Below are 22450 nucleotides of genomic sequence, written 5' to 3'. Positions count from 1 at the left end.
TTTTCAAAATACAAGAGAGCATTGTCGAATAAAATTGGTAATATTTGCCACCACGTTTGCAATTTACAAAGCACGGTTCACTGACTTCACGTTACTTTATTCCTCACGATACTGTGAAATAGTTTAACAGCAGAACCCGGACTCCTTGACTCTCAGTCTAGTGCTCTTTTCAACAGCTCAGGGCTTCTGGGTTTTTTCCTTGCGTCCCAGTTAGTCTACAGAGCCTTCAAACCGCGACTCGGAAGCACCTGCCGGGCCCTCGCCACTGGGTCACACCGCCCGCCTCTCGGGCGACGGCCACAGCGACCGCTCCCTCTTCAGGTTCAGGAATGCGGCTCTCCCCCAACAGGGGTGGTGCAGCGACTCCGCGCCGGCGCCGTTCCGAGTGTGGAGCAGAGACCCCCGGGCCACCAAGAGGGTCGGCGACCAGAGCGCCTGCGCAGTAGCTTCGAGCGCACTTCTCTCTCCCCCTGGCTTCCAAACCATTTGGCCACCCTACCATTCATTCCTCTCTCCGCAGTCCTTTCACCCTTTAGGACAGCCTACCCTCCATTCGTCACGAGCTGCACTAGCTGCCGAGGAGCCCGACCGGCTTTTCTAGACCGCCGCCGGGAGCGCGCTGCGCGCGTCCGAGCGGTCCGCGGAGTCGTCTCCGCCGCCGCTCCCGCCCCTTCCGCCTCTCGTGTGCGCGCACGGCCGGCCTTCGGCGCGCCCGGGTTGGCTGCTGCGGGGCCCGCGGTGGTGGCGGCGGCGGCGGCGGCGGTCTCGACAGCGGTAGTGGTTTCTCCTCCGCTTTTAGGTTCCTCCTCCGCTTTTAGGTTCCTCCGCCCCCTCCCGTCGGACGCTGCCGGGTGCCAGCCTTGAAAAAGCCAACTTTATTGTTCCTCAGCCCCACCTCCCGGCGCGGCGCGCGGCCTCAGGATGCACTGAGGCTGAGCGGAGGGAGGCGGCGGCGGGTCGCGGTCCCTCTCCTCTGAGCGCCCGGCCGGAGGTGGGGGGAGTCACGATGTCTGGGAGCCGCCAGGCCGGGTCGGGCTCCGCCGGGACCAGCCCTGGCTCCTCGGCGGCCTCCTCGGTGACTTCCGCCTCCTCGTCCTTGTCCTCTTCCCCGTCGCCCCCTTCCGCGGCGGCCGCGGCGGCGGCGTCCGGCGGAGCGGCCCAGGCCGCGGGCTCGGGCGGCCTCGGGGGCCCGGCGCGGCCTGTGCTGGTGGCGGCCGCCGTGTCCGGCAGCGGCGGCGGGGCGGTGTCCGCCGGCCAGTCTCGGCTCAGCTGCGCGGCCAGGCCCAGCGCCGGCGTAGGAGGGAGCAGCTCCAGCCTCGGCAGCGGCAGCAGGAAGCGACCTCTGCTTCCCCCGCTGTGCAACGGGCTCATCAACTCCTACGAGGACAAAAGCAACGACTTCGTGTGGTGAGTTTGAAGAGCATTGCCCTCCCTTTCGCTGGATGCGGAGTTTCTCTTGTTTGGGCTGGTGGGGTCCGGTGGGAGGGTGGTCTGGTCGGTGCCTTGGCGGTGCCTGCAGACCTTGAGGCCGGTGGTTGATGGGGGGAAGAAAGCTTGGTAGTCCCGGGGGCTGGGAGGGTACGGGTAATATAGAGGCCGGTGCTGGAGGGGAGGAAGTGAGGGGAGTTGAGGGAATAAATAAGAGGGGGCGAGAAGGAAGGTCAAATAAATGGTTGTGCGTAAAAGGAGAAAGTTGGGCCTTGGATTTTATGGCTATCTGGTGAGTTAGACACCCTGTCGGTCCGTTTTGCTTGTTGGAGTGAATTAAACTCGTAAAGGGAGAGGATTAAGCTTTCCATGGTGGAGTTGGTCAAAATTTGCTTATTGAAAGTATGGTAGATGGTGCTCTAGACATGGGTTGTGAGTATTTTAAGGAGAAGTAGTAGTATTTCATGTAAATATCTCTCCTGTGCGTGAGTATCCTCCCACTTCAAAGGGTAGGCCACTTTTAAATCTGCGGTTAAGGCTACCGTGGTCATGAAGTCTGTTCACAAAAAATTCCACTTGTCACTGAATGTCTTGAAAAAGGGAATCACATCTATTAAATATTATCCGTGTGTCAGATGTAACTGTATTAGATTTGTATAACACTATACAGTATACTGGAACTTCTGTGTTGAGAAACGCCAGGTATTACACATTTTGGCATCGTAGTTGGCATCTTGAATGACACACAGTAGCATTCAGTTTTGATACTTGACATAGATGGGTTATCCTTATTAAGCGAGAGATGGGGTTGATTGTTTTACCGAAAGCGTTTTGGGATTTTCATTGGGTTTGGTATCCAGAACCCAATCCAAATGGTAGGATTATGAGAAAGGAATTGCTTTTAGCTGAGTGAGAACTGGCAGGATTTTATGCTTTTCCTCTGGAGGAAATTGTTGATAGACTTCGTATATTAGTGATGTGGGAAGTTGGCCTGCACTGTCATTGTAGGGGAAGTTGATTTACTTCAGGGTTGAGGATGATGTGAATTGTTGTCATTAAATAAGATAGGGCTAGAAGTTGGAACTGTAGGAAATACATTGATTAGACTTAGGTGTAGTTCTTTTTTTTTTCTTTTTTTTCAATGTATTTTCTTTAAACATTTTATTTATTCTGAGAGAGAGAGGGAGGAAGGGAGGGACAGGGGAGAGGGGAGGGGGAGAGAGAGAGAGAGAGAGAGAGAGAGAGAGAGAGAGAATTCCAAGCAGGCTCCTTGCTGTCAGCACAGAGCCCTGTGTGGGGCTTGAACTCATGAACAGTGAGATCATGCCCTGAGCTGATACCAAGAGTCCGCTTTTTAACTGACTGAGCCACCCAGACACCCCTTTCTTTCTTCTTTTAAAAATTTGCTTATTTATTTTGAGAGAGACTCAGTGCAAGTGGGGGAGGGCAGAGAGAGAGAGGGGACAGTGGATCCAGAGTGGGTCCCGTGCTGACAGCAGAGAGCCGGATGATGGGCTTGAACTCACGAACAGTGAGATTGTGACCTTGGCCGAATTCGGATGCTTAACCGACTGGCCCGCCCAGGCACCCCGAAGAATGAAGAAATGTCTTCATTCATATTTTTGCTTTGTTCTTAAATTATTCTGGATTCAGAATTCATTCATTTTTCATTGAAACTTGGCTGTAATTGTGACTGTTATTTATAAATAACCAGTTTGTGATTGGGTCTAAGAGGTGTTTGTATCCAGTTGAGAGTGCCATATGATGAAGTATAAGCTAATGAAGCAAAATGAGCATTTTCAGATTTGTCCTTTTAGCCATCATTGGCATTTTAATTTTCAGAAGGCTGAAAGAAAACAAATATGTCAGCATTCATATAGCATTCACATAGAATATGTGAGAAATAAAGGAATCCATCATTCATTCAAGATACTTATTTGGCACACAATGTCTGCGAGGCACCACATGGGTTGCATTGTACTTACTATTGGCCATTTTGTAGGGAGTTGGAGAGCCATAGAGTAGTATAAACAGCTGGCGTTGATTTTTTTTTTTCTTTGCGGGGTCTTGGGGAGGTAAGATTATTAAAATTTTTGTTAGTCACCTACTTTTTAACAATTTCAGTCTATTTTCCCAAGTCCTAACCTGGAAGTACCCAGTGAAAGTCTTTAGTTAAAAATTGTGAGGGGTGCCTGGGTGGCTCAGTCGGTTAAGCGGCCGACTTCGGCTCAGGTCATGATCTCGTGGTCCGTGAGTTCGAGCCCTGCGTTGGGCTCTGTGCTGACAGCTCAGAACCTGGAGCCTGTTTCAGATTCTGTGTCTCCCTCTCTCTGACCCTCCCCCATTCATGCTCTGTCTCTCTCCTGTCTCTCTCAAAAATAAATAAACGTTAAAAAAAATAAAAAAAATTGTGAATATTTCTGGGGCACTTGGGTGACTCAGTCAGTTGGGTGGCTCAGTCAGTTGAGTGTCCAACTTTGGCTCAGGTCATGATCTTACGGTTTGTGAGTTCGAGCCCTGTGTCCAGCTCTGTGCTGACAGCTCGGAGCCTGCTTCGGATTCTGTCTGTGTTTCCCTCTCTCTCTGCCCCATCCCCACTCATGCTCTGTCTCTCTCTGTCTTAAAAATAAATGAAACATTTAAAAAAATTGTGAATATTTCACTTTCTAAGTATCTCATTAGTCCATTATTTCTTTTTTGGTGAGGTTGAATATTCAGAAGAATTCATTAATAGGAATCTATCTTCCCAGTTCTCAAGCTAGATTTGGTTTGGCCAGCCTTTTGGGGTAGAAGAAAGGGATTAGGATTAGGCGGGGGCCAAGGAATCTTTTTCATTTCTAATTGGCTTTGGGTGGTTGTTCTTGTCTTATATGCCTCAAGGTCAAACGGAACCAACTGAAATTACTTTATGCTTTTCCATTTAAATGAAGCTAAAGCTTGAATAATGGTGATAATTCCCTATTCATCAGATTTTAAAACCCATGTTTATACTTCACATTTCATTTTATCCTTAAAACAATTCTGTGAAGTTATAGATAACTTCCAGTTTTGCTATAATACTAATATAATTGTATTCCCGTTGAGGTACAGAGAAGTAATTTTGTTTCAGATTGGTCAACTATGGGTAAAATGAGAACTCAGATCTCCCAGTTCTCAATTTAGTGCTTTATTTGTATTTTTTAGCCTATGCTACTCCCCCCCCTTTTTTTTAAGATTTTATTTATTTATTTTTTATTTTTTTTATTTTTTTTATTTAAAAAAAAATTTTTTTTAACGTTTATTTATTTTTGAGACAGAGAGAGGCAGAGCCTGAATGGGGGAGGGTCAGAGAGAGAGGGAGACACAGAATCGGAAGCAGGCTCCAGGCTCTGGGCCGTCATCAGCCCAGAGCCCGACGCGGGGCTCGAACTCACGGACCGTGAGATCGTGACCTGAGCTGAAGTCGGACGCTTAACCGACTGAACCACCCAGGCACCCCCTTTTTTTTTTTTTTAATTTTTTTTTTTAATGTTTATTTATTTTTGAGAGAGAGAGTGTGAGCAGGCGAGGGGCAGAGAGAGAGGGAGACACAGAATTGAAGCAGGCTCCAGCACAGAGCCCGACACGGGACTTGAACTCATGGACCTCGAGATCATGACCCGAGCCGATGTCAGACGCTCAACCGACTGAGCCACCCAGGCGCCCCTAAGATTTTATTTTTAAGGAAATCTCTGCACCCAACTCGGGGTTTGAATTTACAACCCCGAGATTAAGAGTTGCATACTCTACCAATTGAGCCAGCCAGGCACCCCTAGCCTCCTGATTCTTAAATGTGGTAGGTTGGAGGGAAACAGCTGTTTCATAATGACAGGAGATATATTGTTTATCCCTGACCACTCTCTCCTCCTGCCCACGTCCCAAGAGGACATACTAGAATTGGAGGCTTGAGTGGTAGTGTAATTTGCAAAAGCTACCTAGGTGATAATAACCTATCTTTCCCCTTTTTTGAGAACAGTTGATTTAAAATCAAATGCCTGATTTTCAGTAACACACATTGGATTCTCTTGACTTCTATCATATTTGAAAGTAAGTTTACATTTAATTGCACAATTGATGAACATTTTAGGAATTTATGGTTTTCATGTAAATGTTTTTTTCATACAAAGGATTGAAAGTATTAAGTTGTAGAGAATTTTTTTTAAGTTATTTTTTTTATTTATTGTAAGATTAAAGAGCACAAATGGGGTAGGGGCAGAGAGAGAGGGAGAGAGAATTTCAAGCAGGCTCCGCACTGATACCATGCAGAGCCTGATGCTGGACTCAAGCTCAAAAACCATGAGATCATGACCTAAGCGGAAATCAAGAGTTAGACACTTAACCAACTGAACCACCTAGGTGCCCCAAGTTGAAGATAATTCTAATAGTGTATTGTAGTTGGAGAATCTGTAGTACAGGAGAGGGTAGTATTTAGCTGAAGTTGGGTAAATCTTTAACATTCAAAGGAAGTCTTTGTTATTTTGATTTTTCTAATTTTTCTTACATGAGCCATTTAAATTGATGAATCTAAGATGACTTGTTTCTTCTATCACATTACTGTTGCTTCTTCATTAGCTTTTCCAACTACCTAAATTCCTTTTTCTACCTCTGCAAGTCTCAGTTATTCTCTAAGTTGAGGCAGAAATAAATATTTTCTTTTTTATTTATTTTTTTAATGTTTATTTTTGAGAGAGAGCGAGAGACTGAGTGAGGTAGGAGCAGAAAGAGAGAGAGAGAGAGAGAGAGGGAGAGAGAGACTCTGAAACAGGCTCCAGGCTTGAAGCTGTCAGTACAGGGCCTGACACCAGGCTTGAACTCAGGAACGGCGAGATCATGACCTAGGCGGAAGTCGTATGCTTAACCGACGGAGCCACCCAGGCGCCCCAGAAATAAGTATTTTCAAGTAGATAGTAAGCCCCTTGTAGGAAGGTTAATTCTGATCACCTACCTAATAGAAAATAGGTAGGATCTACATTGAATAGATCTACTCTTTAATAAATATGTGGCTGCCTCTCTTGTGTCATGCTGTTAATAATAGACCGTCCTGAAGGAGCTCATGATTTAATGCAGAGAGAGAGACTTTTAGTCATATAATTATAGTTTCATATCCTGACATCGTTGCTTCTTCTTAGTACCATGGCAGACGTCATTCTTTTGAATTTTTTTTTTTCAACGTTTATTTATTTTTGGGACAGAGAGAGACAGAGCATGAACGGGGGAGGGGCAGAGAGAGAGGGAGACACAGAATCAGAAACAGGCTCCAGGCTCTGAGCCATCAGCCCAGAGCCCGACGCGGGGCTCGAACTCACGGACCGCGAGATTGTGACCTGGCTGAAGTCGGACGCTTAACCGACTGTGCCACCCAGGCGCCCCATCTTTTGAATTCACATGTATGTCGGAGTCCTCAACATAGCACTCTAGGAAGCCATTACCTACTAATCACATTTAGCGCTAAAGATGAAACCTATTGATCATTCTTGCTATTGTGTTTTTCTGGCTGTCAATAAGTGAAATAAAATAGAAATCATATAACTTGTCATGGTACAGACAACTTTGAACTTTTGGTTACATACTTACATACAGTGTATGTACAGTGTATGTTTTACTGGGTATCAGGGTGAAAAATATTTGAAAGTTCCTGAATTATGGTGTATGATTTCTCTTGCAACTGAAAAGTAAATGAAAAATGTAGGTGGCCTATTGAAAGCCTAGTGAGCTTCTAAATAGGATTAAATGTATTTTCAAGAGCTGTTAAAGTGTATTCAGCTACTGAAATAAACTGTAGAATTCATTATGTTGTTATTGTAGTAACATCAGGCAAGAACTTGCTTGAATCTGCAAAAGTGAAGCTTGATGAATCTCTTGCGTTATAATGCATGTACCATTTGGGTGACAATGATGGCGAAAGATGCTCTGCAGAAAATGATATTAAATCATAGCAGTTCATAATGCTCTTTCTGGCTGTCAGATGGCGGGTTGTCTGCCTCATTGTCAGCAGAAGACTTAGGTGAATGAAGTGGTAGAGCAAACGAAAGAGAAGATTATGAAATAGCGTATGAAAGACTATCAACTTGAATTCTGGTCTATAAATTGAAAGGAAAGTACTGATGCAGTTCATTACTAAATGTGTTAATAGCTACCTTTTCCTTTTACAAGTCTTTTTTTTTTTTTAAGTTAATTTTAGAGAGAGAGAGAGAGCACGCGCGTGTGAGCAAATGCCCTGGGGAGAGAAAGAGACCATCCAAAGCAGGTTCTGAGCTGTCAGCATGGAGCCCAGGGTGGGGCTCGAACCCAGGAACCATGAAATCATGACCTGAGATGAAACGCAGAGTTGGATGCTTAATCGACTGAGCCACCCAGGCACCCCAAAGCCTTTTCTGATTATAAACCAACATTACTTATTTGGTCATATTCTAAAAAATGTTTTTTATTTTTTTTAAAAGATTTTATTTTTGTAAGTAATCTTGACACCTGATGTGGGGTTGGAATCCACAACCCGGAGGTCAAGAGTCACATGCTCTAACTACTGAACCAGCCAGGAGCCCCTAAAAATTGTTATTGATTAAAGTAACTGTAGCCTTAAACCTTGTTGCTCATTTTTTCTCCTTAAATGTATATATTGTTACTGGGGTTTTCTTTCTGTTTTGAATACTTACTTTAGCCTGCAGTCCTTTTCCTCAAAGCTGCTATAGCTTGGGAGAAAATGTTTAACAGTGGAATTAGTCTTCTCTTTCCTGTTAAAATTTGTATTATACAAAATAAAACGCTTCTTAAATTCTTGACTTGTTTTTGTATGTGGTGTTTCCCCATCTGTGCCCTTCACTTTACTTGTTCTTTGCCGTCTCTCTTCATACATGCATGTGCCACGTTCTAGATGTATAGGTTCCTACCATCTCAACTAATATTTCATTGAGAGTAAATTGTTTTCTCTTCATACAAGTTAATTGTTCTTTCATTTTTCATAATTAAGTTTCATGAACTGTTTTTGTCTCTGTTTCTATGTAGAGAGTAGGGTTGTATAATAGGTGGTCTGATTTCTGTTCACTTAAATTCTGGTATTAACCTGTGGAAGCCCATCTTTCTCTCTTCCTAGTCTGTGCGGTTTGGGGTGGGTGCTGTTCTTCACCAAATTCAGAGCTGGAACACATGACCCCAAGCCCAAGTAGTCTCTTGTATTGGAATTCCGTGGCTTCAGTGTTACTTCACAGATTGGCATTTTGGGTTTAATGGAGGTATTGAGACAAAGTTGGTTAGGTAAAAATTACAGATAACTATTTTTGGGACTCCTTTGGGTACTTTAAATTCAAAGTTAATAAATGCCAAGTCCACCCTAAAGTGAATGTGATGTACTAACCATTGGCTTGGTATACATACTCCTGATAAAATACATGCTCTAGGATAGGCCGTTGTTATTTGCAAGGCACTGTTTCTTTCTTTCTTTCTTTCTTTCTTTCTTTCTTTCTTTCTTTCTTTCTTTCTTTCTTTCTTTCTTTCTTTCTTTTTCTTCTTCTTCTTCTTCTTCTTCTTCTTCTTCTTCTTCTTTTTAATGTTTATTTATTTTTGAGAGGGGGCCATAGAGAGGGGGAGACAGAACTTCAAGTGGACTGCGGGCTCCACTGTCAGCACAGAGCCTGACTCTGGGCTTGAACCTGAGCCCAGAAGTCAGATGCTTAACCGACAGAGCCACCCAGGTGCCCCTGCAAGGCACTGTTCTAATGGTTTAACATTACTATTCAGTCTTCATGATAATTGTTTGATGCAGATACTTTCATAATTTCCATTTTGTAGATGAGGAAATGACAGAGAGGTTATGTAATTTGTTGCAGTTCATACAGTTAATAGTGCTGGTATCCGTATTTATATCCAGACATTTTGGTTCAGAGCTCAAGTTAACCACTGTATTACTTTGCCTTTAATTCAGAGGCTGGGGGTTTTTGTTTAAATTTTTTTTTTAATGCTTATTTATTTTTGAGAGACAGAGACAGAATAGAATGTGAGAAAGCGAGCGGGGGAGGGGCAGAGGGGGAGACACAGAATATGAAGCAGGCTCCAGGCTCTGGGCTGTCAGCAGAGAGCCCAGTGTGGGGCTCAAACTCACCGAACTGCAAGATCGTGACCTGAGCCAAAGTCGGATGCTTAACCGACTGAGCCATCTAGGCGCCCCTGGAGATTTTGTTTAAAATCAGCTTTATTAAGGTATAATTTGTATACAGTAGAAATCACTAGTTTTAATTGTGTAGTTCAGTGAGTTTTGATAAGTGAATACATCTGTATTATCACCACCCTAATCGAGATCTAGAACATTTTTATTACACTGGAAAGTTCGCTTGTGCCAGCACTTTGCACGTATCTGTTCCCCCCACTTCAACACCTGGCAACCAGTGATTTTTCTAGCACTATAGTTTTGCCTTTCCTAGGATTTTGTATTAAGGGAGTTTTTCAATATGCAGTCTTTTGTGTCTGACTATTTTTTTAATGTTTTATTTATTTTTTTGGGAGGGGGCAGAAAGAGAGGGGGACAGAGGATCTGAAGCGGGCTCTGTGCTGACATCAGAGAGCCTAGCCTGATGTGGGGCTCAAACTCAGGAACTGTGAGATCATGACCTGAGCTGAAGTGAGATTCTCAACCAACTGAGCCACCCAGGCACCCCTGTGTCTGACTCTTTTTTTATTTGGTGTAATGTTTTTGAGATTTAATGTTGAGTATGTCACTAATTTTTTCTTTTAATTGCTGAGTAGTATTCTGTTATATGGATATATAAGATGATATGTATATATAATCAGTTTAAAGAGATTTGATTTTTTTTGTTTCTAGTTTTTGGTAATCGTAAAGAAAGTTGTAAAAATTCATGTTCAGGTATTCATGTGGACATACCTTCATATCTCTTGGGTAAATATCTAGGAGTGTATTATTGTTGGGTTGTATGGCCAAGTGCATATTTAACTTTATAATATACCACAAAACTGTTTTTAATTTTTTTAATGTTCATTTATTTTTGAGAGAGAAAGTGAGTGGGGGAGGGGCAGAGAGAGAGTGGGACCGAGGATCCAAAGCGGGCTCCAACTGACAGCAGTGAGCCCGACATGGGGCTTGAACTCACAAACCATGAGATTATGACCTGAGTGGAAGTCAGATGCTCAACTGACTGAGCCACCCGGGCGCCCCTGCAAAACTGTTTTTAAAAGCGGTTGTATCATTTTCATTTCTGTCGGCAAAGTATAAGAGTTCCAGTTCATGTTCTTGCTGGCATTTGGTCTTTCAGTGTTTTTTCGAAGTCTTTACAAGTCTTTTGGTTGTGCTAGTGGGTGTATGGTAGTATTTCATTATCCTAATTTGCATTGTCTTAATGACTGATGACACTGAACATATTTTCATGTGCTTATTTTCATTTGCATATCTTTCATAAAATTTTTAAATGTTTTTATTTATTTTGAGAGAGAGAGAGAAAAATGCGAGTCGGGGAGGGACAGAGACAGAGGGAGACGTAGAATCCGAAGCAAGCTCCAGGCTCTGAACTGTCAGCACAAAGCCTGATGCGGGGCTTGAACTCGTGAACCACTAGATCATGACCTGAGCTGAAGTCGGATGGATGCTCAACAGACTGAGCCATCCAGGCACCCCTGCATATTTTTTATAACGTGTTCTAATCTTCTGCTCTCTTTTCTCATTTATCTTGAGTTGTCTTTCATCATTCCAACATATTGATGTTTTCTCCCAGTCTGTTGCTTACCTATTTATATTTTTACTGATGTCTTTGAAGTGCAAAAGTTTAAAATTTTAAGTCCAGTGTATCACTTGTTTCTCTTATGGGTTATGACTTTTGTGTTCCATCCAAAAAATTGTTGTCTAACGTGAAATTCAAAGATTTTCTTAAATATTTCTTCTAGATACTTTATGGTTTTCTCCTGGTTAGATAAATGATCATTTCATGTTAGTTTTTATATACTGTGTGTGGTAAGGGTTGAAGATTTTTCCTCTCTACTGTGGGTATCCAGTTATTATGGCACCCATTTGTTGAAAAGGCCATTTTTGTTCATTGAATTTCTTGGAAGCTTTCTTAAAAATTAATTAACTGGGGTGCCTGGGTGGCTCAGTCGGTTAAGCGGCCGACTTCGGCTCAGGTCATGATCTCGCGGTCCGTGAGTTCGAGCCCCGCGTCAGGCTCTGTGCTGACAGCTCAGAGCCTGGAGCCTGTTTCAGATTCTGTGTCTCCCTCTCTCTGACCCTCCCCCATTCATGCTCTGTCTCTCACTGTCTCAAAAATAAATAAAACGTTAAAAAAAAAATTAAAATTAATTAACCATGTGTATGAGTTTATTTCTGGAGTCTTTGTTCCATTGATCTATATATTTATCCTTATGCCTATATCACCATCTTGATTACTGTATCATTTTAGTAAATCTTGAAATCAGACAGTATAAATTTGTTCCTGTATCTCATTTTGGTTATCTAGGTCCTTTGCATTTCCACCTGGATTTTAGGATTAGTTTACCAATTTCATCAAAAAAGCATGCTAGGATTTTAATTTGGGTTACTTTAATTTTTTTTAATGGTTATTTATTTTTGAGAGAGAGGGCAAGGGGCAGAGAAGGAGGGAAACACAGAATCTGAAGCAGGCTCCAGGCTCCAAGCTGTCAGCACAGAGCCTGACCTGGGGCTGGAACTCACAAGACATGAGATCATGACCTGAGCCCAAGTCAGACTCTCAACTGACTAAGCTAACCACGTGCCCCCATGATTTGGGTTACTTTATTTTATTTTATTTTATTAAAAAAAAATTTTTTTTTTCAACATTTATTTATTTTTGGGACAGAGAGAGACAGAGCATGAACGGGGAGGGGCAGAGAGAGAGGGAGACGGGAGACACAGAATTGGAAACAGGTTCCAGGCTCTGAGCCATCAGCCCAGAGCCTGACGCGGGGCTCGAACTCACGGACCGCGAGATCGTGACCTGGCTGAAGTCGGACGCTTAACCGACTGTACCACCCAGGCGCCCCGATTTGGGTTACTTTAAATCTATGACTCAATTTGGAAAGATATGACATTTTAATGATTTTGAATCTTTGAACTATGAACATTGGGTATTTCTTCAATTATTTAGGTCTTTAATTTTTTTCAGTAGTGTTTTATAATTTTGTAGTTTTAAGTGTTTGGAACTTAAACGTATTTTATTAAACTTAGCCCTAAGTATTTCATGTTTTTAATGATGCTGTAAATATTATTTTAATTTCAACTTCTAATTGTTGCTAATGTATAGAAATAAAATTTATTTTATTTATTTTTGAGAGAGAGCATGAGAGGGGCAGAGAGAGAGGGAGAGAGAGAATCCCAAGCAGGCTCTGTGCTGTTAGTGCAGAGCCAGACATGGTGCTCGATCTCACGAACCGTGAAATCCTCAGCCAAAAATCAATAGTTGGATGCTCAACTGACTGAGCCACCTAGGCACCCCAATAAAATTTATTTTTGTGTGTTGCCATTGTATCTTGTGATTGCTAAATTTACTTCCTTTAACAGTTGTTTTTTAGGTAAAACCTATGGGGTTTCTGAGAAGACAATTGTGTCACGTGCAAATCAAGACTGTGTTACTTTTTTTTCCCAATTTGCATACCCCACTTACTAATTTTTTAAAGGGATTTTTTTTTTTTTTGAATTTTCATGAGTGATACTGGTCTATGGTGTTCTTGTAAACACACACACACACACACACACACACACACACACACGGTTTGGTTTTGATACCAGGTATATTTGCTAGGTTTGCTGTAACATAATGGACAGACTGGGTAGCTTAAATAACACCCGTTTATTTTCATACAGTTTGAGGCTAGGAATCCAAGGTCAAGGTATTGGTAGGTTTGGGTTCTTCTTAGACCTCTCTCCTTGTCTTCCAGATGGCTACCTTCTTGCTCTGTCTTCACATGGTTACCTCATGATCTCTGTTGTTTGTATTCTGATCTCTTCTTCTTCTTCTTTCTTTTTTAAAAAAAATTTTTTTTTAAGTTTTATTTATTTTGAGAGTGAGAGGGAGCAAGGGAGGGGCAGAGAGAGAGAATCCTAAGCAGGCTTTGCACTGCCAGCACAGAGCCTGGGGCTCAAAACCATGTGGGGCTCAAAAGCATAAACCATGAGATTGTGACCTGAGCCAAAAAGTCAGATGCTCAACTGACTGCAACTGAGGCACCCAGGTACCCCTCTAATTTCTTCTAGTTCTTTTTTAGGATTTTGATTCTTTTAAATTCTTTAAAATTTATTTATTTTGAGAGAGAGAGAGAGAGAGAAAGTGCCAGTGGGGGAGGGGCAGAGACAGAGGGAGATTGAGAATCCCAAATAGGCTCTGTGCTGTCAGCCCAGAGCCTGCTGTGGGGCTTGAACCCATGAAACATGATGTGAGATCATTACTTGAGCTGAAATTGGACCCTTAACCGACTGAGCCACCCAGGCACCCTTTAATTTTTTTTTTTAATGTTTTTATTTATTTGTGAGACAGAGGGAGACAGAGCATGAGCAGGGGAGGGGAAGAGAGGGAGACACAGAATCCGAAGCAGGCTCCAGGCTCTGAGCTGTCAGCACAGAGCCCGATGCGGGGCTCGAACCCACGGACTGTGAGATCATGACCCGAGCCGAAGTCGGATGCTTAACCGACTGAGCCACCCAGGTACCCCTAATTTTTTTTTTTTTAATGCTTATTTATTTTGGAGACGGAGAGATAGAGTGTGAGCAGGGGAGGGGCAGAGAGAGAGAGGGAGACACAGAATCTGAAGCAGGCTCTAGGCTCTACACTGTCAGCACAGAGCTGACATGGGGCTTGAACCTAAGAGCCGAAGTTGGATGCTTAACTGACTGAGCCACCCAGGTGCCCCGTCTCTGATCTCTTAAAAGGACATCATTCATTGGATTAGGGCCTAATATATGATTTCATTTAACCTTAATTGTCTCCTTGATGCTCAGTCTCTAAATACAGTCACATTTGGAGGTCCTGGGGGGCTAGGATTTCAACATACAGATTTCAGCCCATCACACAGTGTAGAGCCCTTCTTAAAGGAGATGAGAAATGTTATCTCTTCTTTCTTTTTCTTTTCCTAAATGTTTATTTTGAGAGGGATAGAGAAATCAGGGGAGGAGCAGAGAGAGAGAAGTGAGAGAGAATCCCAAGCAGGTTCCATGATGTCAGCACAGCGCTGGACTCCGGGGCTTGATCTCACAAACCATGATGTGAGCCAAAACTAAGAGTCAGATGCTTAACCTACTGAGCCACCTAGCCACCCTAAATGTCATCTCTTCTGTTTTCTGAAAGAGTTTGTATGGAATTGGTATGTTTCTTCCTTACGTGTTTGGTATAGTTCACCAATGTATGATCAAAGGGCTGTGTCTGTTCTTTCTTTTTTTTTCTTAAAATTAAAAAAAATTTACATAATCCAAATTAGTTAGCATGTAGTGCAACAATGATTTCAGGAGTAGATTCCTTAATGCCCCTTACCCGTTTAGCCCATCCCCCCTCCCACAACCCCTCCAGCAACCCTCAGTTTGTTCTCATATTTATGAGTCTCTTCTGTTTTGTCCCCCTCCCTGTTTTCATATTATTTTTGCTTCCCTTCCTTTATGTTCATCTGTTTTGTGTTGTAAAGTCCTCATATGAGTTAAGTCATATGATACTTGTTTTTCTTTAATTTCGGTTAGCATAATACCCTCTAGTTCCTTCCACATAGTTGCAAATGGCAAGATTTCATTCTTTTTGATTGCCGTGTAATACTCCCATCGTATATATATACCACTTCTTCTTTTTTTTTTTAATGTTTATTTATTTTTGACAGAGAGAGAGACAGAGCATGAGCGGGGCAGGGGCAGAGAGAGAGGGAGACACAGAATCTGAAGCAGGCTCCAGGCTCTGAGTTGTCAGCACAGAGCCTGACACGGGGCTTGAACCCACAGACCGTGAGATCATGACCTGAGCTGAAGTCGGATGCTCAACCGACTGAGCCACCCAGGCACCCCTATACCACATCTTCTTTATCCATTCATCCATTGATGGACATTCGGACTTTTTACATAGTTTGGCTATTGTTGATAGTGCTGCTATAAACATTAGGGGTGCATGTGTCCCTTCGAAACAGCACACCTGCATCCCATGGATAAATGCCTAGTAGTGCAATTGCTAGGTCGTAGGGTAGTTATATTTTTCATTTTTTGAGGAACCTCCGCACTGTTTTCCAGAGTGGCTGCACCAGTTTGCATTCCCACCAGCAGTGCAAAAGAGATCCTCTTTTTCCACATCCTCACCGATATCTGTTGTTGCCTGAGTTGTTAATGTTAGCCATCCTGACAGGTGTGAGGTGGTATCTCATTGTGGTTTTGATTTGTATTTCCCTGATGATGAGTGAGGTTGAGCATTTTTTCATGTGTCGGTTGGCCATCTGGATGTCTTCTTTGGAGAAGTATCTATTCATGTCTTTTGCCCATTTCTTCACTGGATTATCTGCTTTTTGGGTGTTGAGTTTGATAAATTTTCTATAGATTTTGGATATTAACTCTTTATCTGATATGTCATTTGCAAATATCTTCTCCCATTCTGTCGATTGCCTTTAAGTTTTGCTGATTGTTTCCGTTGCTTTGCGGAAGGTTTTTATTTTGATGAGGTCCCAATAGTTCATTTTTGCTTTTGTTTCCCTTGCCTCCGGAGATGTGTTGAGTAAGAAGTTGCTGAGGCTGAGGTCAAAGAGGGTTTTGCCTGCTTTCTCCTCGAGGATTTTGATGGCTTCCTATCTTACATTTAGGTCTTTTATCCATTTTGAGTTTATTTTTGTGTATGGTGTAAGAACATGGTCCAGGTTCATTCTTCTGCATGTCACTGTCCAGTTTTCCCAGTACCATTTGCTGAAGAATCTGTCTTTATTCCATTGGATATTCTTTCCTGCTTTGTCAGAGATTAGTTGGCCATATGTTTGTGGGTCCGTTTCTAGGTTCTCTGTTCTGTTCACTGACCTGAGTGTCTGTTTTTGTGCCAGTAACTGTTCTTTATGTCTTAAGTGAGCTTTGGTAGTTTGTTAAGGGATTTGTCCATTTCACCCAAGTTATTGAACTTATTAACGTAAAGTTCATAATATTTCCTTACACTTTTATTTATTATTTTTTAACTTTTATTTATTTTTGAGAGAGAGTGAGAGAGACAGCATGAGCAGGGGGAGGGGCAGAGAGAGAGAGAGAGGGAGGGAGACATTGAATCTGAAACAGGCTCCCGGCTCTGAGCTGTCAGCACAGAGCCCAATGTCAGGCTACAACTCTGATTGGCGAGATCATGTCCTGAGCCACGGTCGGACACTTAACCGACTGAGCCACCCAGGCACCCCTCTTCTTACATTTTGATGTTTATGGGATTTGGAGGGATGGTGCCCTTTTTTTCTTTTAAGTTTATTTATTTATTTTGAGAGGCAGAGTGAGCACACTTGAGTGCATGTGAGCAGTGGAGGAGCGAAAATCCCAAGCAGGTTCTCTGCTGTCAGTGTGGAGCCCTGTGAGACTTGGGGCTTGATCCCAGGAGCTGTGACATCATGACCTGAGCCGAAATCAAGGTCTGATTTCCCAGGGGCCCTACCCTGGGGGGATACTGCTTCTTTCATTCCTGCTAGTGGTAATTTGTGTTTTGTTTTGTTTTTTTCTTGAACAGTTTAGGGGATTATTAATTTTATTGTTTTTTTCAAATTACTCATTTTGGGATTACTAATTTTCTATATAGTTTGTCCATTTTATTTTCTAATTTATTTTTTAAAGTTTATTTAGGTAATGAGTGAGTGTGTGCGCTTGTGGTGGGGAGGGGCAGAGAGAGGGAGAGAGAGAATTCCAAACAGACTCCTCACTTTCAGTGAGCCTGACACAGGGCTGGAACTCAAAAAGCATGAGATTATGACCTGAGCCGAAATCCAGAGGTGGACTGAGCCACCCAGGCATCCCTGTCCATCTTCCATTTTACTAATTTTTGGTTTTATTTTTATTATTTCGTTCGGTTTTGAATTTCATCTTCTTTTGGTTTGTGAATATGGAAGGTTAGATAACTGATTTGGCCTTTTCTAATCCTTGCATTAGAGGTATCTTAATTTTCATTCAGTTGAAAATACTTAGTAATTTCTTGCTTGAACTGTGGGTTGTTTAGACATACAATATTCATTTTTTTGGTAATATTTTATTTTTCAAATGTTTTTTAATGTTTATTTTTGAGAGAGAGACAGAATGTGAATGGGGGGGGGGAGCAGAGAGAGAGAGAGAGAGAGAGAGCGAGCGAGCCTGAAGTAGACTCCAGGCTCATAGCTGTCAGCACAGAGCCTGATGCGGGGCTTGAACCCACAAACGGCGAGATCATGACCTGAAGTCAAGTGCTTAACTGACTGAACCACCCAAGCATCCCTAAAATTTTTTTGATTACAGTCAATGTAGTGCATGTCAGGTATCTCACTGTGGCTTTGATTTATTTTCCCATATTGACTAGTGATACTGAACATCTTTTTATGGACTTACTGGCTCTTCTGCTACTATTTTTTGAAGGTTGTGTTTTGATCTTTAATAATTAACTTGAGTCAGTCAACAATATACTTTCTCATAGCCAAAGTAAAGTTCAGAGAAAAGTCATTGTCCTGTCCAGATTTTCACCTTTGGTTGAATGCAATTTCTGTGCAAGTATGTGTTATTTATAGTTTTGGGTTTTTCAAAAGTTCAAGAGCAGAAGGCTAGGGGTGCCTGGGAGCTCAGGCCATTAAGCGTCCAACTTTGGCTCAAGTCATGATCTCACAGTTTGTGAGTTTGAGCCCCGCATAGGGCTCTGTGCTGACAGCTTGGAGCCTGCTTTGAGTCCTCTGTCTCCCTCTCTCTGCCCTTCCCCCATAAGTATGTGTGCGTGTACACTCTCTCAAAAATAAACATTAAAAAAAAAAAAGGAACAGAAGGCTAATTTAATTAGATTATAATTTAAATTCAGTACTGTATTTGTAAAACAAAACTTAATAAAACAATTTTTTAAGAAAGTTACTTTAGGGGCACCTGGGTGGCGCAGTCGGTTAAGCGTCCGACTTCAGCCAGGTCACGATCTCGCGGTCCGTGAGTTCGAGCCCCGCGTCGGGCTCTGGGCTGATGGCTCAGAGCCTGGAGCCTGTTTCCGATTCTGTGTTTCCCTCTCTCTCTGCCCCTCCCCCGTTCATGTTCTGTCTCTCTCTGTCCCAAAAATAAATAAACGTTGAAAAAAAAAATTAAAAAAAAAAAGAAAGTTACTTTAAAAAATCCACATAAGGATATAAAGGACACCTCTTCCATGCAACTTAGAGATGTCTTTTATCCCTGGATAATGGGCTAGGGGTGTTGTCCATGCAAGATATGGGACACCTTCCTGTCCCTACTTCCTTACAATAGAGATTTCTGTTTCTGTAGCCCCTCCTCTGTAGGCAATGTTTTTTTTCTTCTGTGTGAACTTGTATCTTCTTTAGTTGATTGGTCTGTGATTGGCCTCTTCTGAAGTGTGACTAAAATATAACAATTACATCATCTTGGAATTGTCTTGAAAGGATGTTTTGGGTCAATCATGTTTTCTGTATTAGGAATTTGAAATAAGTAAACACCTGAATTGGACTGTTTTGATTCAAGTTCTTGATGTAGTATTGTTGGAAGGACTGTATATTGCAAACTGATATTCTTGATAGCAGAAAATAGAAGCTAGTCACATTAATGGTAGACCACTAGTGAAGATCTGTACTGCTGTGCTGAAGTCTGTAGATCCACCTTGAATCCAACCCTCTAGATCCTATGAGGCCTAGTCCTGGTGTTCCCCCATGAAGTCATTGTCCTAATTCTTCCACCTATCTTAAATGTATACAAACCCAATGAAAATTCTCCAATTCTAAGCCTTTGATGATAGTTAGAATTAATGCTCTGTTTAAGGAGGAGTCCTAGGAATGTGTGAATAGAATAACATCCAGGACAAGATTGAGAGTGTATTGGGTAATTTTCATCCTGGGGGAATCAGTAGTAACACTTCTTGGCCATATTTGATTTCCCGATCCAAGCTACTTTTATTGATTTATTTATTTCTGGTGAATACCAGAGATTGGCTCCACTTTATTTTTTTTATTAAATTTTTTTTTAATGTTTATTTATTTTTGAGAGAGAGACAGAGTGTGAGTGGGGGAGGAGCAGAGAGAGAGGGAGACACAGAATCTGAAGCAGGCTCCGGGCTCTGAGCTGTCAGCACAGAGCTCGATACACAGGGCTCGAACTCACAAACTGTGAGATCATGACCTGAGCTGAAGTCGGACACTTACCAACTGAGCCACCCAGGCGCCCCTCCACTTTATCTTTTCATGCCTGTTACTTGCATTTTTTTTTCAAGTTTTATTTATTTACACAGAGAGAGTGCACACATGTGAGTGTGGGAAAGGCTGAGAGAGAGGGAGAAAGAGAATCCCAAGCAGCTCTGCACTGTCAGCTCGGGGCTCAATTCAGGAACCATGACCTGACCCAGCCGTCGACCTGAGCTGAAATCAAGAGTCAGATAAAATCAAGAGTCAAATGTCTGACTGAAGCACCCAGGTGCCCCGCCTGTTACTGGTATTAGTAATCATCATGTCCTTTCTTTCCTGGCCCATTGTGGTCTTATCCTTTTAAAATCTCTGCTCCTCAAAATAAATAAACAGACATTTAGGAGAAGAAAGCTGTTTTGAGTCTCCTTCATTCCTTTTATTTTTGAGAGAGAGAGAGAGAGAGAGAGAGAGAGAGAGAAAGAGGTGGGGGGCGGGGGGGGATGGTGCATAGAGAGAAAAAAATCCCAAGCTGGCTCCGTACTGCCAGTGTGGAGCCTGATGTAGGGCTCGAACCCACGGACCATATCATGACCTGAGCCCAAGTTGGATGCTTAACTGACTGGGCTATTACCTTTTTTTTTTTTTTTTTTTTTTTAAGTTTTTATGTATGTATGTATATACGTATGTGAACTCTATACCCAGTGTGGGGCTTGAACTCATGACTCTGAGATCAAGAGTTGCATGCTCTGTCTTTGTTTATGGAATATGTGACATAAGACATTAAACCCAGGTCTTAATGGAGATAGGTTAGGTAGAAATACCAAATAAATATAATCTCTACTTTTGAAAAAAAGATTAAAGTTCTTTTTTAGGGCATTTTATCATATCAAGTGAAAGTAGGAAGGAGTGTGATGATGGGACAGAGGCTGGAACTGAACGGCTGTCTGTGAAGGTTGGTGTGGAGGATCTCATGTTACCAGTGTTGGTGTGAAAGGAGGATTTGAGATTTATTTTCTCCTTTTCACTCATTTCCTTGTCTTTCAAGGAAATTCTCTGGGGCCAGTTGAAAATAGAGGATGGTTTGGGGATGCTTACATGGCTACTGGTAGAAGGGGAAGGAGGAAGATAGAGAAATTGGAAGTTTTGGACATTTTGAGAGGAAGGAAGAAATATTCCTGTGGCTACTGACTTTTGCTTGGATGTCTTAGCCTTGAAGGATGAACATAAGTTTAAAAAAAAATTTTTTTTTTAACGTTTATTCATTATTGAGAGCATGAGCAGGGGAGGGGCAGAGAGAGAGAGATACGGAATCTGAAGCAGGCTCTAGGCTCCAAGCTGTCAGCACAGAGCCCGACGCGGGGCTCTAACTCACAAACCGTGAGATCATGACCTGAGCCAAAGTCCGCCGTCCAACCAACTGAGCCACCCAGGTGCCCCACATAAGCTTTTGTATATTCGAAATAATTTTTCTTCTAAGATTTTCTATGTGCTGACAGTTTTCATAGTCATAGTGCCGCGTATTGTTCGTTTCCTTTATCTTCTGAGATTGTAGCGTGGTGCAAGTGCACTGGACTTAGAGTTAGAAGCCCTGAAATTTAACTTTAGGCAAATAAATGATTGACTTAGAGTCTGTTTTGTTGGTAAGTTAAGATATAGTAATATTCTAGTATAGAATTGTGAGGTTTAGATTATATAATACATGTACAAATACATTGTGAATGATGGAATTACAGAAAAGAATTGCTAAGGTTTGGCATTTGGTATCAAACTATGAAAGTGGTTCTTTGGTTTCGATGAGGTGTAACCACTCTTTATTTTTTTAAATGACTCCAGATTGTACCTTGCTTTTTTTTTTTTAATTTTTTTTAACGTTTATTTATTTTTGAGAGAGAGACAGAGCATGAACGGGGGAGGGTCAGAGAGAGGGAGACACAGAATCTGAAACAGGCTCCAGGCTCTGAGCGGTCAGCCCAGAGCTCCACACGGGGCTCGAACTCATGGACCGCGAGATCACGACCTGAGCCAAAGTCGGAAGCTTAACCAACTGAGCCACCCAGGCGCCCCTGTACCTTGCTTTGATTATCTTGGTAATGATATGTTTTTAGTACTTAATCTTTGAAAGATTTGAATGTTTGGTTAGTTAGAACCAGAACTACTGTGAGGCAGTTGAAACATTTTGTTGCAGCGTAATGGAGTTAGTGTCAGTACCAAGATCTACATGGAGTCAACAGTGTACTTACTGTTTTATTGAAGAGTTTTGAGATTATATTGTGTACTAGTCAGCAAATTTGGATGCTGTTTTTGAAGCAGGGAATACATACAAATAGTAGGGAATTTATAAATACGTTACTGATTAAAAATGTAACCTGAGAGTCAAACTGATTGTGATATCACCCTTGACAAATGTGTGCTTTATAAATTCAAAATAGTGGCGTTTAAAAAATAGTTTTTTGTATGTGTTCTGCAGTGTTGAATTTTACTTATTTTTTTAAGGTTTATTTTTTGAATGAGAGAGCAAGGAGAGGGGCAGAGAGAGAGAGCTCGGGAGATAGAATCCCCAATGTGTGTTTGGGGGGGTCTCAATCCCATAACCATGACGTCATTCAAGACCTGAACCATAACCAAGAATTGGACAGTTAACCAAATGAACCACCCAGGTGCCCCTGCAGTGGTGGTTTTTACATGCAGTTAAATGACATAGATAACCCTTTGGCAAGCTTAAGGTTGTGCA

The 22450-nt window shown here is 42.2% G+C and overlaps 1 protein-coding gene across 4 annotated transcripts in view; it reads left to right on the top strand.

Annotated features, from left to right (window-relative positions):
- The first annotated feature begins 745 nt into the window (after positions 1-745).
- Positions 746-22450, top strand: part of COP1 (COP1 E3 ubiquitin ligase) — a 259690-nt gene continuing 237985 nt past the window's right edge. For all 4 annotated transcript variants that reach the window (XM_043568157.1, XM_043568158.1, XM_043568156.1 and 1 more), the window contains exon 1: positions 746-1407. In XM_043568157.1, coding sequence (XP_043424092.1) covers positions 1007-1407 — 401 coding nt within the window. In that variant the 5' untranslated portion in view covers positions 746-1006. The remainder of the gene's footprint in view (positions 1408-22450) is intronic.

Source organism: Prionailurus bengalensis, chromosome E4 (genome assembly GCF_016509475.1).
Source record: "Prionailurus bengalensis isolate Pbe53 chromosome E4, Fcat_Pben_1.1_paternal_pri, whole genome shotgun sequence".
Lineage (NCBI taxonomy): Eukaryota > Metazoa > Chordata > Mammalia > Carnivora > Felidae > Prionailurus > Prionailurus bengalensis.
Note: the sequence above shows the minus strand (reverse complement) of the source record. Positions and strands in the feature narration are given on the sequence as shown.